Source organism: Microtus ochrogaster (genome assembly GCF_000317375.1).
Source record: "Microtus ochrogaster isolate Prairie Vole_2 chromosome 14 unlocalized genomic scaffold, MicOch1.0 chr14_random_2, whole genome shotgun sequence".
In the NCBI taxonomy this organism is placed as follows: Eukaryota; Metazoa; Chordata; class Mammalia; order Rodentia; family Cricetidae; genus Microtus; species Microtus ochrogaster.
The window spans coordinates 8190122-8203865 of record NW_004949097.1 but is presented as its reverse complement, the minus strand read 5'-3'; the positions used below and the strand labels follow the sequence as shown (position 1 = coordinate 8203865).

General features: G+C 36.8%; 1 protein-coding gene across 1 annotated transcript in view; it reads right to left on the bottom strand.

Annotated features, from left to right (window-relative positions):
• Positions 1 to 8046: 8046 nt before the first annotated feature.
• Positions 8047 to 13744, bottom strand: part of Slco1b3 (solute carrier organic anion transporter family member 1B3) — a 69055-nt gene continuing 63357 nt past the window's right edge. Inside the window, exons 14-15 of the mRNA XM_005364558.1 lie at positions 11026 to 11143; positions 8047 to 9140 (exon numbers count right to left, since the gene is read on the bottom strand). Of these exons, the coding sequence (XP_005364615.1) occupies positions 8924 to 9140; positions 11026 to 11143 (335 nt within the window). The 3' untranslated portion in view covers positions 8047 to 8923. The remainder of the gene's footprint in view (positions 9141 to 11025; positions 11144 to 13744) is intronic.

Sequence of the window (13744 nt, the reverse complement as noted above, 5' to 3'; positions counted from 1 at the left end):
GGTCTTGCAAGTTATCCTATGCCATCTCCTCCTGTCCTGTGGTGTATATGCCACACCTGCAAACAAACAAATAAATAAACAGATAAAACTTATACATTTTTAAAGAGAGACTTATGTTATAAAATTAAAATTAATAATATTGAAGGTATACATTAAAAGCAAAATCAAGTTGTGACAGTTTGACTGAGAACTGTCCCTCATAGGCTCAGGCAATTGGACATTTGATTTCCAGTTGATAACTCTGCTTGTGGAGAATTAGGGGAGCATCCTTAATTCAGAAAGTGCACCCCTGGGTTAGGTGTTGAGAGCTAAAAGCCTCACCTACTTCCGGTTCACTCTCTGCTTTGTGCTTTGGTTAAGGAAGTGGGATCTCAGCTTCCTGCCCCAGTCACCATGCTTGCTTTTTCCTGTCATGCCTGGTTGCCATGAGAGAACTCTATCCCTCTGGAATCATAAGCAAAAATAAACTCTTCCTCTATACGTTGCTTTGTGGTGTTTTATCACATCAGTGAAAAGTAACTAATACAGAAATCATTTTATTTTGTGGCAGATAACGATTGAAAATATTTTAAAGAACAACAAGCCTTTCTGCTGTTTTATAGTGATGGCTCTTTTTTTATTAAAAATTTCCGCCTCCTCCTATCCCCCCATTTACCTCCCTCTCCAGTCCTAAGAGAAGTCAGGGTGGCCTGCTCTGTGGGAAGTCCAAGGTCCTCCCCCCTCCATCCAGCTCTAGGAAAGTGTGCATCCAAACAGACTAGGCTCCCATAAAGGCAGTGCATGTAGTAGAATCAAAACCCGGTGTTATTATCATTGGCTTCTCAGTCAGCCCTCATTGTCAGCCATATTCAGAGTTTGATCATGTGCTCATTCAGTCCCAGTCCAGCTGGCTTTGGTGAGCTCCCATTAGAGTGCTGGCTCAAGATCATGGTCAAAACTATTTCTTACTATTCCTAATTTTTATTCCCTTGGTAATGAAAGTTAATAATATAAAAATGGCATAAATCCCTAAAGATGGGGAGGATGAAAGGGGAAATGTGGGAGGTGGAGGACAGCATAGTATGTCTATTAATATAGTAAAGAGAGACTATCTAGTAGAGCAGATTGAAGGCAGGTACAATCCCAGAAGCTCTTTGAAAGAACCAGAATGTTTATGGGAGAGATCACAGTTTCCGTTACTTGAACTGAAGTCCATTTCCAATAATGAAAGCTTTATTTTGTTCAGACTTCCAGAGGACTCAGGCCATGATCAGCCAGCCCTGCTGCTTTGGCCCTGTGTCTATGTGGTTCATTGTGAAAGAAACTCATAGGAATGAATTTACTGATCTTACTAAGGCTGGGAATAAAAAAAAAAAAAAAAAAAAAAAAGAGGCATTGACGGTCCCTAGCCTAGTATCTCTTTCAAGGGCTTATCAACATGGACTCAACTTTCTCCTTCTAGTCCCCATCTCTTAATGTCTCAATCACCTTTCAGCAACATCTTGCTGAAGACTAATATTTTAGCATGTGAACCACTAGGGGTTGTCCAAACCCAAACAGAAAAGAGAACATAGACAACCTAACTGATGGGTTTTCTATAGTTACCTTTGTGTTATTATGACTTTCTAAAGTAGTAAATGTATCTTATAAAAAGGAACATTTTATGGGGATAGAGAGGACTCAGAAGTTAAGAGCATGTGTTGATCTTGCTCAGGATCTAAATTTGGGTCCCACCACCCACATCAAGAGGCTCACAACCACTTGTGACCCCAGCTCTGGGAGATCTCATGCCTTTGACCTCCAACTACCTGTACTCACACATGATATACCCAGTTCCTGGGCATCCCCTCATATTAAGGAGGTACTCATACAACTGTAAGATCACTGGTGTTTACTTGATACTTTGTTGTAAAAAGGTGTGGGAGGCTGCGTCCCAGTCACCTGGCTAGTTTATACCAGAAATAATTACACAGAAACTGTATTCATTTAAACACTGCCGGGCCTGTTATTTCTATCCTCCTACTGGCTAACTCTCACATCTTAATTAACCCATTTCTATTAATGTGTATCTCCACTTGACTGTGGCTTACTGGCATGAGTCTAACCAGCATCCATCTCAGAAAGGAGAGCCATGGCGTCTGCCTCACTGCCTTCTTCCTCCCAGAATTCTGTTCTGTCTACTCCACTCACCTAAGGGCTGGCCTATCAAAAGGCCAAGGCAGTTTTCTTTATTTAACCAATGAGAAGACCCTCCTACATCAATACTTCTTAGGGGGTAAGCAATGAGAAAACATGGGCGTTGGAATGCTTGGGCAACTCCTCACTGTGGAAGCTTGGGGATAAGGGTTGTTATTCTGAGCTTTGTTCTCTTCAGGGTTTGATCACAGCACAGCAGACATGTGTGGAGGAGAGGAGTGACAGAAGAGGCAGAGAGGCGTGGAGGTAGATCAGTTTCCCATTTAGCATGGTTATGCTTCTAAACTTAACAGAATACATGATAGTTTATCACTGGTTTAGGTATAATTCCAATGCAACCAATATTACAAGAAATTGAAAGCTCAACTTCAAAAACGCAGAATAAATGGAAGACAGAGAGGCAATAATTATCCCTTGTATTCCATGGTTTAGAATTGAACATGATAGGTTAATATTCCATAGTATGTGTTGGTTAGCATAGTTGAGTACACTACCATACGAACCAAAGAAATGCATGCTATCTTTCAAGGGATTGTGTCTGGGCCATTATGAAAGTCAGCAGGAAGAACAAAGCATTGGTCTTTCAATTTAATTTCTTTTAGGTGCTTTGATTTTTTTCCTTAGTCCAAATAAAACATGATTAAAAATTTTTATCAAGAACTATGCATAAATAAAAATAAGATTACTAATAAGTAGAGCCCTGTATATAAGAGGAAGAAACTGAATTCACCAGATACTGGTTTTGGGTATCTAAATTATTGCATAAAGAAGTGCTGATTTTTAGAGAGATTAATTTGGATGAAAATGTATCAGTTAACAAAACATTTCAATAAGTCCCTTCTTTATCTGTTTGCATATTTTAAGAGCCAGAGGAAACCATCCATGTTGTTGATTACAAACAATAACTTTGACAAGCTTGTCCCACTGCCCATACTACAGCAGGTATGGAATGTAACAGATAAATTTGAAAGGTGATGCTAGTTCTTCAGGCTTCACTTTTGGTGAACTTATTTTCCATTTTTCAGATGTGTAGAGAACCTCATTAATGAATAATGCATATTAGAAGTATGAGAAATTTTGTTATACAAACTTCGGGTCCCTGTGTGCACAGATTGCTACAAGCCATAACATTATACATTAATTGCTCAGCCATCTTTTCACAAGCAATTTATCAGAACCAAGAGCTCTGGTAAAGAGTAATCAATAATCCAAGGAATTTTTGACATTATTGTTTTAATAAATAAAGTTGCTGTTTTTTGCTTTAGATTTTTGATGTAGCTAACTCCCATTCTGCTATATATTTGGTAATTAATTACCACATTTCAAAACTGTTTTCTATTCCTTTGGTCACATTCCTTTAGCTATATATGAAAATGGTTTCCCACTGCCAGGCCTTCATTCCTTTTTCTTAGGTAAATGCAGAGACTTGACTTCCTGCAATTTTCTTTGTCAGCAGGCATTTGGTCAATGTTTAGATGTCAGATATAAATCTTTGAATAAAAAGTTTAGAGCTAAAAACAAATATAATTTTTTCATCTCTTAAGAAATTAACAATGGGCTGGAGAAATGGCCTAGTGGATTTTTGTGGGATATTTGATTCCACCACGAAACCAAAGAATGTATTAATAAAATCAACTATAGATCGATGGGCAGAGTCAGCAACTACTTGACAGGAATTAGTCATAGGAAGCACAGAGGAGCTAGGGAGATGTGTAAAGACACACAGGAAAGAGTGGGGAGGGACTTGGAGTTTTGAGGTCTTTTTGATTTGGGACATCTGAAGAAATGATGTCTTGATGAATCTCTGGACAAAAAAAGCAGGTCAACTGGTTGTTTCTCACCCTCTCTGAACTAGTAGGATTTTGTCACAACATCTGAGTCCTGAGCTTTTAGTGGTGAATAGAATGCTTGTCACTTAGTTAAAACTACATTTGGAAGCTGCAGTAGAGTCAGTGCTGGTCAGACCAGAAGATCTATCAGGCTGCAGCCTGAGACATGGTGCAGCAGAGGACTCAAGTTTGGTTCTTAGTGCCCATGTCAGTATTCCCAACCACCTGTAATTTCACCTGGAGATTAAACATTCTCTTCTGTACTCTTTGGGCACACACAGTGACACATAAATAAAAATAATAAATAAAAATTTAAAAAGCAGCTGCTTTTCATGGACAAAATGGAAGCCCCATCTCTTGCACCCCCAGGGGGCTATCCTGTTTATCGAGGGTTTTCATATGCTATTTTTGACACATAGTTCTGGTGATTCAATGCACAGTTGCAGCTGAAATAAGAACAAGCAAGCCAAAAACTCAACACATTTCAAAGCCCCTACTGATGACTCTAAATACAAAGCAGGGAAGTTTTTAGAATATGCCAGGGAAGCAGGATTGACTGCTTCTCAGTAATGCATTGACTTCCCAATGTATCTGACATGTGTGACTGATGTACTTGATGTCCATGTTCCCTCAAAATGTGATGCTAAAATGTCCTCTCTTCCAAAGAAAAGCCTTGTACAAAGGACTGAGCCATTGAAAGAAAATGCAGCATCATAATTGTCACCCTTAAAGATAAAATGATTTGATTGTTGCAGTTTCTTTTATTGCTTTATTAAAAATATATCTCAGGAGTCAGATACTAGGGAATAAAACTAAAAGATCCATGGAGTAATGAAGAAATAATCACCTCACCCTCTTTTCCACCTCCCCCAATAAAAAATAGCCACACATCTCTTCTGATCCTTCCTTATTCCCCCAGTATGTCCCTCTATCTTCTTCTGAGTTTGCCAAAACTATATTGTCCACTCCAGACAGCTGAATATAGACTCTATCTTCTGAACCAATGTTCAATTCCATTGGCCATCTTGAAGCAACAATATAAGGAAAATATAATAAAATCTTCGGCAACATTTGATGACAATTGTTAAAATAGAGGCAATCTCTGTAGGAGCAAAGGATATGTTCACTGAAAATCAGCCATGTCCAAAGAACTTGGACCATGACCGGCTTTGTTTGTTGGCCACTGAATATTTTAAATGTGCAAATCACAAGAAGATCTTTATTATCTGTATAAACAAGCCAAGAGCTGTTTTCCTCTGCCAACACTAGGTAGTCAATGTGACATGAATGTGTGCATAAGCAAGAATCAGTAATAAAAAAGCAGGTAGTCAGGATAACATAATAAGTAGATGGTCACAACTACACATTTATGAGTGGAAGGGTTTACTGAGCCAGCCATTCCTGGAAATTTTTCTTCCAGGAACTAAAGTCAGAGACAAGTGACTAGAAAATACCAAGATGGATTCCTAGCATAAATGAAGGGGTTATTTTAGTATCATAGCATATTCTGATGTACTTCAAATTGATCTTCAAATTCATAAAAATAAATGGCAAAATATTCATTACAAAAGCATAATAAGAGATTTCTGGTTTCAGTAAGAATGCTTCAGCTATGTACTACAATAGCAAAATTGCTCATTGTAAAATCCAAATTGTAACCTTTCTTGACCTTAGCAATGAGCTGATGTTATTTAGCAGATAGCTAACTCAAATCTTGAAAGAGTTAAACAGATAAGATGATGTCATCTCTGCCTAGTTGATAAGTACTGTATTTGGATGGAGATTGTCTGGGCGACTGTCATGTGTTTATGATCTTTAATTTTCAAGGGCTTGATGTGAAGAGATGTGACATCATCAAAGTTGTTAGGTCATTGACGTTAATGCTCTCAGAAGAGACAATTCATTTTTAGAGTATCTACTTAGTTCCTTGGAGAATGGGCTTTGACAAAAGCAGCAAACCTGGCTCCTTGGTTTCTCTGGCCTCCTATCTCACCATGTGATCTCTCCCACACTTAATCACACCCCTATGTTATCATCTGCCTTGGAACTCTCAAGAGACACCATGCATAAATAGCTTTTCTAAGGTGATGCATACAAATGTCTGTTTATTCCAGATAAGATACCAGTGGCAGACCAAAGTAACAATTCCACTGTCTACCTTGATGAGCCAGTGAGCTTGGTGGGCTCTTATGGGAGCATGGATGAAAGGTTAACAGAATGTGGGTTCCTTGAAAGAGCATATCACCAAAAGGTTTCAGCCCAGAAAGATTGATGACTTCCCAGAGTTGATAGATGGAGTCTCTCCTTTAGGTAACATTACAGCCTCTACATAATCTAACATTTCCTAAGACTATGAAACTGAAAAAAAAAAACTGAAAAAAATAAATAAATAAAAAAGAAAAAAAAGACTATGAAACTGGAGCAAAAGTACATACGGCTGTGGTGGGTAGGAGGGACAGATGAACCATTCAGAAAAGGATCTAATAACCATCCTATCCTTGTTAGATTTTTGTCAACTGGAGTTATCTGGAAGACAGAATCTCAATCAAGAAAATGATCCCAACATCCTGAACTGTAGGCAAGTCTGTAGGACATTTTTTGATTATGAATGATGAGGGAGGTCAAGTCCATTGTGGGTTGTGCCCCAGTTTGGCAAGTAGTCCTGGGATATAGAAGAAAGCTGGTTGAGCAAGCCATGGAGGTCAACCCATTTAACAGTGTTCATGCATGGGCTCACCTTCAGTTCCTACCTCTAGGTTTCTGCCTGGAGTACCTGCTGTAAATACCCTCAATTATGGACTATGACTTATAAGCTCAAATAAACTGTTCCTTTCTCAAGTTTGGTTAGTGTTTTATCACAGCCACAAAAATGAAGCATTATAGCCTTGTTGTGTATTCCACATTACGGAACAGGCTGGGCCATTTCATTTTTTCATTCTTCTCTCCAAAGCTTCCCAACATCTCTTCTTTCTGACCTCCCATGTGGTTACTTTTAAACGTCATGTTTTTCTCTCTTTTTCTCCTCCATCTTCTTCCTTCAGTAGTCACTGAGATTTACAGCTTTCCTGTCCTGGGTTTTTTTCTTTAAGATTCTAATAAGTTGTCCTTGAGCTAAGCATACAAACAAACAAAAATATTTTGGTTTTCTTGGAAGAGAATAATGCTCACTGACCTACCTGGTTGGTTTTTTTCCAGATTTCTATTCATGATTATGAAATCTGTTCTCAGTCCCACAGTGGAAGGATAGGTTACCATGTGTAACTTCTAGATCATTTCCCAGCTACTAGCAAGATTTCTGTTGCATGGCTTTGGTATACTAGCTCTGCTAAAATACCCTGTCACATGAAAGATTATCAGACTGTATTTGAGATGTTTTGAATCAGAATCTCCAGAGTAGTACTATAGTTTTTCACATATGTGTAAAATATGGGCGTGTGGGGGTGTGTGGGGGTGTGTGCGTGCCCCTCTGTGGCAGTTGATTAAAAGTTATTTCCCATACCTCATTTATTTTGACATTTTGTCACCAGTGGTGGGCATTAAATAGAACTTTTGCAGTTAGAGACTTACTGGAGGAGATATATATATTTTACAATCTGGCGTCAATTCATGTTCACTATGTTTCTGCTTCGTGCATGTGGATGAAATGTAGTCAGCAATTTTCCAGCTGCTGTTCTGATATGATACCATGCCTCCTCTGCTTATTGCCATGTCTTTACCACCAGGATGGACCCTTTAGCTCTAGAACTGCTCCTTAAGCATAGAACTCCAAGACAAAATAAATCATTTTGTCCTCTGGATTACTGTTTTGTCTATGTGTTTTATCATAGCAACAGAAAAGTCACTAATGTAATAGGCAATTTTAATGCAAACAAAATGTTTTAATCTATGCCAATAAAAAAGTAGAAACACTACCACCCATTATACTAGATCCAATCTCACTGGAAAATACAACATCCAAAGACTTTTGTCTTATTTGCTCTACTTTATATTTTTATTTCAGTGATTATTTACACATATATACATATATATGTATCACATCCAAAACAAACAACAGACAAATACATCACGGATAAATGATGAACTCTGATGCTTTCTCCTACACACTTTGTCTGGCATACACTTGTCTCAGAGAGCTGACAAGAGGAGTGAAGCCTCATTTATTCAATGGTCTTTTCTTTCTTTAGCAAATGTGGAGTTTTCCAATCCATTCCTATGAATCTTAAAATCTGTGTTAAGTTTTCTGAAAATAACTTTTTTTTTCATTTTTTAATGTTTCTGTTTCATTTGTCAATAATATGAGAGCATGCACAAAGAAGATGTGTGTGCTGTGAAACACATTTTCAAATGAGTAATTCTTTAAAATATAAAACTTAACATGGACACCAGAGGATGTTATGTCATGATTCCCATCAGCAGAGATTTCAGGCAAGAATAAAACTATTCAGACTTTGACATTTAAAGAAACCCAGTGTTTCTCAATATGCAGACAACCAATTTCTCTCCGTCCTTTGCCACTCTGCAAATCCTAGACACTTATTTTATTGAGTTATGAATGCTTAAGTGGATACCTTTTTTCCTATTGTAAACTAATTTTCATGCTTTAAATTTGTACAGATAATATATTACAATCCTAGTCACTTATTTTTTTTGAGTTGTGAATGCTTAAGTGAATAGTTGTTTTTCTGTTGTAAACTAACAAACATTCATGCTTTAAATTTGTACAGACCACATACTCCAAACCTAGCCTCGAGTGCACAGCTATACCCTAAGAACAATGCTCCTGTTCCTTCTGATTTGTAGTTTCTTCTCATTACAAAGTCATAGTTGAGCCATTGTTCATCATATGTAAAATATGAAAATCTTCAATGAAAGGACAAGAAAAGTGTTTGGAAGCACAGCAACAGGTACATCTTCTTGCTTTAAAGGGGTGTCTCATTGCACGTTCCACCAGCAGGCACAGAATGGTACCCATTTTTATTTAAAGATTCTGGATTTGCTTCATCTATCACTTTCCCATCATTTCCCAGTGTCTTGTTGTCTTTTCTGTCATATTTTTTCTTCATGGCATAAATTAATACAACATATAAAATAAGTGCTGGAGTCTTTAACAAAGCATTCAAACCCAAATAGATGGTTCTAGGGAAAAATGGTACAAATATTACCTTATATTATGTGATATAGCTTATAGTATTTATTTCCAGTATTCAGACCATAATGGAAAAAGTTAAATTATATATAAAAATATTAAATTCCTTAAGTTATAAAATCAGAAAAGAAACACTTTTAAGGATTTTTGTCTGTTGAGTCACAAAGAAATTGAGATTATTTCTAAAGAATTTTCAAAACAGAAAAAATAAACTCTGCTGTCTCTAACTTTCTGATGATGAAATAGAGGAATATTCAGATACACCCCCCACCAAGACATCTCACTCAATGAATGGAGAAAGTACAAAGAAATACAGTTGGGTTTCACAGTCCAGATATCCAGGACCACTGAGACTGAGACTTAACCATAAAATTATAGAAAGCCACCTTCCCACCTGTGCCTTATACCACAAACCTAAAGGTCTATAGTAGTCTCTTTACCATAATACTTTAAAGGTCTAATTTTCAAGAAAAGAACCAGAAACACTCAAAATAGAGGGAAAGATAACCATGGCTTCATGGCTTGAAGAGAATGAATAGTCTTCAAACCTAGTCGTTGATGTGTCAGAATGATGAGATTATCAGAATGTGGACATGATACTAACAACACCCTAGCAAGCAGCATGGCACCAACTCCATAATGACACCAGGTCTACCATGACTTCACTACCATCACGACACCAATACCATGTGACATCAAAACCATCATGATACCAGCTCCACCATGACAGCAATACTAGTGACAATGATTTTCAACAGGAAGAACACTTATTTTTGGTTGGTGGCAAGATGGTTTGGAAGATAGCCTGACAGGGTCTTATAAACTAGAATAATGGAGAATATTCTTCTCTGATATGTGTCACTTTATATACATTAGCAATGGAAGGCCACCTCTGTAGTTCTGCCTCTTTGTGGTATTCACTGTTATTTTACTTTTTTGGGGAGTTCAGTGGATCTAGAAAACTTCCTTGTGACTGAATGATTAGATCCAGTTTTTCCTTCCAACTTGTATTTTGCCTTTAGGTGTTGCCTAAATTATTTTTTGTTATGTAGAGTTTTAAAATTTAACATTTTCTGCTACAATTTTAAGGAGTTGGGCCATTATAAAAATATAATCCTGCATCCCAAGCAGGTTTTAAAAATTCTATTTTAAGTAATATCTGATTTATAATTAATCAATATTTAAAATTACAATTAATTCTTTTCTAAGGAGTATTGTTTCAATTTGTTCTTCCAAATTACCACTAAGTTGTCTTCTCTCCCCAAGAATATAACATGAATGTTCTCTCTTTTCCCCTTCATGTCCTGCTACAGAATGCAGAGTCAATGATATTTCAGGTATGAGCAGAGGTTTAAGAGATAAAAGCATAATTGAGCAAAAAGGTATCTTTTTTACTTCAAACTGCATGACTTTGGCAAGTTATTCATATTCTTGAACCTTCTTATCTTTATATTTAAGGTAAAAATATAAATTCACTATTACTTCTACTATCATTAAATGAGATTGCCTGGTGCAATACTGAATTCAAAGTAAGGGTTGCTTAATGATAATGATAGTTGTTAATTATTGTTTTGAAAATAATTTTATATGGGGCTACAGAGATTGCTCAGAAATCAAGAACACTGACTACTGCTGCAGAGAACTTGGGTTCTGTCCTCAGGACTCACATGCTGTCTCACAAACATCTATATTCCAGTTCTAGAGAATCTGACTTCATGTGACCTCTGCTGGCACTACACACATGTAGTGCACACACATGCGTGTAGGTAAACGAACTAATACACATTTAAAAAACTTTTAAAAAGTAAATGACACCATTTATCAATTTGCATAGTCAAAAGACAAAATCCATTAATGAAGTATATGACAACTCACCCAAACAATGTAGAGTTATATACCCTACAAGCCCCTCGCACTCCACAACTGGTGACAGACCACTTCATACAGGTTTTGTCAATTAAGGCCCCATAATAGATTGGAGCTAGAATTCCTCCTACAACATGAGAGAAAAAGCTATCAACCCAAGACACATACTTCAAATGTAGGTAGGAGGTGTATCACATTGATACCTTATGAAGAAAATGACAGTTGAAAACTTTCTAGGCCAATTCCATTGTCTCTGCAATATATATGCAAGAATTAATATTAGGAGATTTCTCAAAAGATCATACCATAGAGTAATATCATAAACATCTTTTGTCTATTCCTACTCTTCCAACACACATAAGGAAGAAGAAGTTCTAATTTCTGTAAACTCTGTTTTTATGCCACCACTTAGCTGAAACCTAGCTAGTGAAAAGGAGAGTGTTGTTAGTAAATCATGCCTACATGCTATTTTTTTTCTTCATCTGAATGATCTGGAATAACTGGAGTAGAATTTTAAGTTTATGACTAGTGGAAATAGCACTTATCAAAATCTTATAGAGGCAGGAACTTATTCTCTCTCTCCTTTTTTTTTTTAAGAAAACTAAAATGCTGGACAGGTGGTTCAATGGTTTAGACATCTTACTGGTCTTGAAAGTATCAGCATTCAGTTTTCAGCATCTACATCAGGGAAGTCACTGCCTATAATTCCAGTTTCAGGGGATCTGATTCCCTCCACTGGACTACATGTCATTTCATAGAGGCGGTGCACATATAGAAAAATATACATACACACATACGTATAATTAAAACTAACTAGACAAACAAAGAAAATTAAAAATGTTTAAAGGTGAAAAACAAAAACTAAAAATGAAATTCTTATACCAGGAATATCTTGCCTGAGAAGTGCAGGCCCAACATCACAGAATATCCATCTCCTGCCATGGGATGCTGGCTTCTAAGTTCAGACTCTACCTGCTGTTTTGGTGTGCTCTGACTCTGCAACCAGGGATGTTCTTTCCACTGATTTCATATATGTTTAAATATCTGTTGAAGTGTCTCAAACACTTCAACTTAGGGTTCTTGTGGGTAAATTTTGTTTTTGTGTCTTCTGATATAAGGCTTGAATAGCTGGATAGATGAGATAATTTAAGCTAAGAAAAGCTGGATAGGAATAAATCAAGCAAAGGCCAAGCATTTATAAGTAAAAATAAGCTTCTATGTGTATTTATTTGGGAGCTGAGTAATGTGCCTCCCAAAGAGACAAAGAGACAAAGGAGTAAAAAAAAATACAGCCAACAACATTTTGGCATACCAACATATGCACAAATTTTCATGCAGGGCCTAAGAAAGCTGGAAGAAAGATGAAGAGAAAAAGAAAGAAAGAAAGAAAGAGAGAGAGAGAGAGAGAGAGAGAGAGAGAGAGAGAGAGAGAGAGAGAGACATGGCTCCTTTAAAAAGTGATGCAGTTCAGCTAGTAGTGCTAAATAGAAACTAGAAATGTCAAGCTAAGCAAAAACCAGTAGTGACAACCCAGGTATAGTTTTCCATAGCCAGAAAGGTTTAATGCAGCTCTGGGTTATGAACTTCCTACCAAGCATGAGCCTTAGGCTTGGCTTTTCTGAGCTGAGAAACAGGCTGAGCCAGCCACCAAAGCTGTGTGTGTGTGTGGGGGGTGGGGGGGTCCGAGCCTCACTGTTTAGCAGAGGGTTGTTTTTTGTTTGTTTGTTTGTTTGTTTTTTGTTTTTTTTTTGCTTGTGCAGAAAAAGAGCTAAAAATCAGCAGTGAAAGATATCCAGGTGGAAAAATCTGTAAGCAGGTTCTAGTGTGTTTTTCAAGGTGCATAGGCTTAAGAAAGAAAAGAAAAAGAAAATGGCTATAGACAGTCTGAAAGAAATTAGTAGTTTTAAAAATTAAGTCTTTAGAGACAGTAAAAGTATTATAAAGGAAAAAGCCATGTAAAGATGGGAAATGTACAAGGAGCCTGGATCCTGTATAGTATTGTGCAGATTCTAAATTTTTTCAATGTTAAGAGCTAACGACAGCTGCTGAGGATTGTGAACTGGACTGCAAAATTGAACTAGCAAAGATACTTTAGGGCTATCTTAACTTTGTGAAAGAAATTTAAAAAATGTATTTGTTAAATGAAAGTTAAAATTGCTTTGGAATTTTGTTTCCATGGGTGATTAGAGGCTATGGATTCCTTCAGAAATAATACGGATCAGGTTTGATCAAAGAAGACATTCTGAAACTTGACAGGTGATATATATCAACAAAGGTTACCTATGGACTTCCCAGGACTTGACCATTATCTCAATTTATTTCAGAGATCCTTAAAATGTCTTTGCCCACAAAAAACAGGAAGTAGTCTAGAGAAAAAGGCACTACATTCCTAAAAGATGGGAGGTGTGGGGGGTCTTTGCTTATTTGGTGGGTTATGGATATTTTTTTATCATTTAGAGGAATATAGTATATTGATACATATTTAAAGTTACTTTTGTTACACTGTATATATTTTTCTACTCCTGATTAGGGTATTGTACCTATGTGGTTCATTAAAAAATGTAAGGTAAAATTCTTGTTTTTGAAGGCTATTGCTATAAATTATTTGGGATAATCAAGAAACATAGGTTAAAAATAATTCATAACAATCAAATTTCTAGATAGGTTACATATGTTTTCAAGATCAATGAGATATGCTAATGTTCTTCAGACACTGCAAATATGGTAT